Source organism: Ziziphus jujuba, chromosome 10 (genome assembly GCF_031755915.1).
Source record: "Ziziphus jujuba cultivar Dongzao chromosome 10, ASM3175591v1".
Taxonomy (NCBI): Eukaryota; Viridiplantae; Streptophyta; class Magnoliopsida; order Rosales; family Rhamnaceae; genus Ziziphus; species Ziziphus jujuba.
Genome location: NC_083388.1, coordinates 8,350,962 through 8,354,805, shown reverse-complemented (window position 1 = coordinate 8,354,805; position 3,844 = coordinate 8,350,962). Strand labels below are relative to the sequence as shown.

Below are 3,844 nucleotides of genomic sequence, written 5' to 3'. Positions count from 1 at the left end.
ATTGACACCCCAAGATCCCATTTAAGATGGTCAAATTAGTGACAAATACAATACTAAAAAAAGAAAAATATAAAACTTGTTTTTTTTTTTTTTTTGAATTTAAAACATTTTTTTCTTATTTGGAACAAATTCATTGACTTGAGATTTTGTTAGCATCTATGAAAATAAAACAGCTAGTTTGGAATCCAAATCACAAAAAAAAAAAAAATAATAATAATAATAATAATAATATAATAAGAAAAGAGAAAATATAAACAACGGAAAGTTAATGTGCTTATTATATATCCCATAAATCGGATATGGAAATTGATCTAAAAAAAATAATAAAAAAAAAAAAAAAAACAGATATGGAAGTTACGGGATTTTAATAAAGTAAATTGTTTCTGTAATTCCAAAAACGCATTTAGTCCATTGATGGAAATAAAACCTGGGTACATAATGATATTGTGATGATAATATTATTTTCTTGAATCTTGACAGTATAAATTGTTCATTGTCAGTAATCAAGAAATGTGACAAATATATTGGTCAAAATAAAAAAATGGGAAAGTGTGAATCTCTTGTGTTTTATCCTTTGTTGATTTCCATTTTCATGATCTCCGCGAGCTTAACATGCAGAGCCATCGAAAAAGATGATAGAAAGGCAAGTATTTTTTTTATCCAACACTCATTTTCTTGGCTAGTACTGCTTGACAATGATAAGTAAAAACTATGTAGTGTCCAATTTTTATGTGCCATTAGCAATCGAATGTAAATGCTATGATGATGGTAATAATAATGATGATGGCGATGCAGGAATATATTGTGTACATGGGGTCACTTCCTGATGATCCGGTGTACTCACCAACAGCTAACCACATAAGTCTACTACAAGGAATTCTTCAGGGCGGGTAATAATTTTTTCACAAAGTATATAATATATAATCAATTGCAGCTCAACTTAATATAGTTTCCAGCCTTTTGTAATGATCATTTAGTTTCTCTCTACATTCTCCATTTTCCACTTTCTTACTGGATTAATTTATTTCGATACGAGCAGTAGTGTGGAAAACTCTTTAGTTAAGAGTTACAAAAGGAGTTTCAATGGCTTTGCAGCCAAACTTACTGGTACTGAAAGACAAAGGATTGCTGGTATATACGTACTCCATCTCACTTTTTCAGACTCTTATTGCCATTAGTTTTTAAAGAAACAACATATTTATATATCTACACACATACAATAACATAGATTTATGTGTGTAATTAACAAGAAGAAATGCTAAACCTTGATTTGCAGAGATGAAGGGCGTAGTTTCTGTATTCCCTAATAGCAATCTTAAACTTCAAACAACAAGATCTTGGGACTTCATTGGTCTCAACAGCAAAACGAAAAGAAACACCACTGCTGAGAGTGATGTTATAATCGGTGTTCTAGACAGTGGAATTTGGCCTGAATCGGATAGCTTTAGTGATGAAGATTTTGGTCCTCCCCCAAAGAAGTGGAAAGGAGTCTGCAGTGGTGGTGCCAATTTCACATGCAACAAGTATTTGCCTGTTTTCTCCTCTATTCTCTATTTCGTTTAGCCTTCAGCGACACTTTCATAAAATTTTTACAGCTCCTTATTTAATTTGTTACACATAGAAATCTTATCAATCATATGAAGCAATTAATCTATATTTCACAGCAAAATCATTGGAGCTCGGAATTACCAATCAGCAGAAGTATCAATTATTGATGCAAGGGATACAATAGGACATGGATCCCATACAGCCTCAACAGCAGCTGGAAATGCTGTAAAAGATGCTAGCTTCTTTGGAATAGCAAAAGGCACTGCAAAAGGAGCTGTTCCTTCTGCAAGAATTGCTGTTTATAAAGTCTGCGATGTAGGAGGGTGCAGTGTAGAAAGTATCTTGGCTGGTCTTGACGATGCTATTGCTGATGGAGTTGACATCATCACAATCTCAATTGGGGGTGATTTTTCAGTTCCTTATGATGAAGATCCTATAGCAATTGGTGCTTTTCATGGATTGAAGAAAGGAGTACTGACTGTAAATTCTGCTGGCAACTCTGGTCCTGTGGATCGGTCTGTTACAAGTGTAGCACCATGGATAATGTCAGTAGCAGCAAGCAGCACAGATAGACGAATTGTAGCCAAGGCTGTTCTTGGCAATGGAAAGACTCTGCTCGTACATCTCATTTTACCCTACATTAACTTTCATCACTAATAATATATATGTTATGATTTGTCATGAAAACATGAGCGTATTATGTGTAATGCAGGGAAATACAGTTAATGCTTTCACATTGAATGGTACGAGGTTTCCTCTAGTATATGGTGCAAAAGCTTCAAATGGTCTCTGCCTTGAAAGTGAGGTCAGGTAATGGCATATTCCCATTAGCCCTTTGAAGCACAGCAATAATGATAGAAGATAAAACGTCTTAATATATATTTGTAAATTTTCAGGACCTGTTCTCAATCCTGCCTAAATCAGACTGCTGTGAAGGGAAAGATTTTGTTATGTGATCAATCACCAGGTGGGGGTGTAGGTAATGCCACCGGTATAATATACTTTAAAAAAGTGGCAGTTGATACTGCCTTCATTGAACAATATCCTTCATCAGGTTTAAGCTCTGAAGACTATACTGCTGTCCAGACCTACTATGATTCCTCAAAGTATGAGTACTGTATCTATTCCCTTATTTAGGCAATGAAATCTTTGTGGTTAATTGTGTTTGCTTCTTAAATTTTTGTTCAGGTTTCTCTATATTTTCTTGATAGGAACCCTCAAGCAAAAATATTGAAAAGTGAAGGCGTAATAGACTCTGTTGCTCCTAGAGTCGCTTCCTTCTCTTCACGAGGGCCAAATGACATTACGCCTGATATTTTGAAGGTATATATTTTTCTAAGAATCCATTTTTGTCATTTTGTTTCTGCAGATCAATCCTTTTCATTTTCATGGAATTTTGCTATGTGTTACTTAATTGTTCTGCAGCCAGATATAGCAGCTCCGGGGATAGATATATTGGCTGCTTATTCACCTGTAGCTACACCTTCGTCTTCCCTTGATGACACAAGGAGGGTAAAGTACAGTATAATATCTGGAACATCCATGGCTTGCCCTCATGTTGCCGGATCAGCTGCATATGTTAAATCCTTTCACCCGAACTGGTCTCCTTCCGCCATAAAATCAGCTCTTATGACAACTGGTATATATTTTCTCATTCACATAACTCTTTCATCAACATGTTACAATGTGTTACTTTGTTAATTTTATGTTATTGACTTAACAACTACTCTCATTGTAACTTATTTGTTTCAATTTTTTTTCTGTGTTGGTTATAGCTTGGGTCATGAATAGTACTCAAAGTTCTGACAGCGAATTTGGTTATGGAGCTGGGCATGTTAATCCTGTGAAAGCCATTGATCCTGGACTTGTATATGAAATTACTCAAGCGGATTACACAAAGTTTCTATGTGGCATTGGCTATACCGAGGAAAGAATAAAGCTTATCTCGGGTGATTCTAATAACACTTGCCCCAAAGTTTCTTATGAGCCCAAGGATCTGAATTATCCTTCTCTTGCCTTTCAAATTGAAAACAATGGGACATTTAAAGTTGAGTTTCATAGAAGAGTGAAAAATGTTGGCCTTGCAACCTCCACTTACAAAGCAAAAGTTGCAGGAAATCCAAAACTCGATGTTAAAGTGGTGCCTGGAGTTCTTTCGTTTAAATCCCTCAACGAAGTGAAGACTTTTAATGTGACTGTTAGAGGATCTGCAGTTAATAAAACTCTGCTGTCTTCATCAATCATCTGGTCTGATGGTACTCATAGTGTCAGAAGTCCTATTGTCATTTTCAATTAA

General features: G+C 35.2%; 1 protein-coding gene across 2 annotated transcripts; it reads left to right on the top strand.

Annotated features, from left to right (window-relative positions):
• The first annotated feature begins 789 nt into the window (after positions 1–789).
• LOC107410885 (subtilisin-like protease SBT4.4) lies at positions 790–3,844 on the top strand. Of its 2 annotated transcripts, XM_025071209.2 has the most exons (10): positions 802–890; positions 1,037–1,131; positions 1,277–1,523; positions 1,665–2,166; positions 2,261–2,348; positions 2,610–2,654; positions 2,686–2,699; positions 2,737–2,871; positions 2,974–3,187; positions 3,324–3,844. In XM_025071209.2, exons 1-10 carry the CDS (start codon positions 811–813, stop codon positions 3,842–3,844), a joined length of 1,941 nt encoding a protein of 646 aa, XP_024926977.2. In that variant the 5' UTR covers positions 802–810. The 2 variants fall into 2 exon arrangements, with proteins under 2 accessions (XP_024926976.2, XP_024926977.2); XM_025071208.2 differs by lacking the exon at positions 2,686–2,699 and having other exon boundaries at positions 790–890; positions 2,261–2,358; positions 2,445–2,654; positions 2,760–2,871.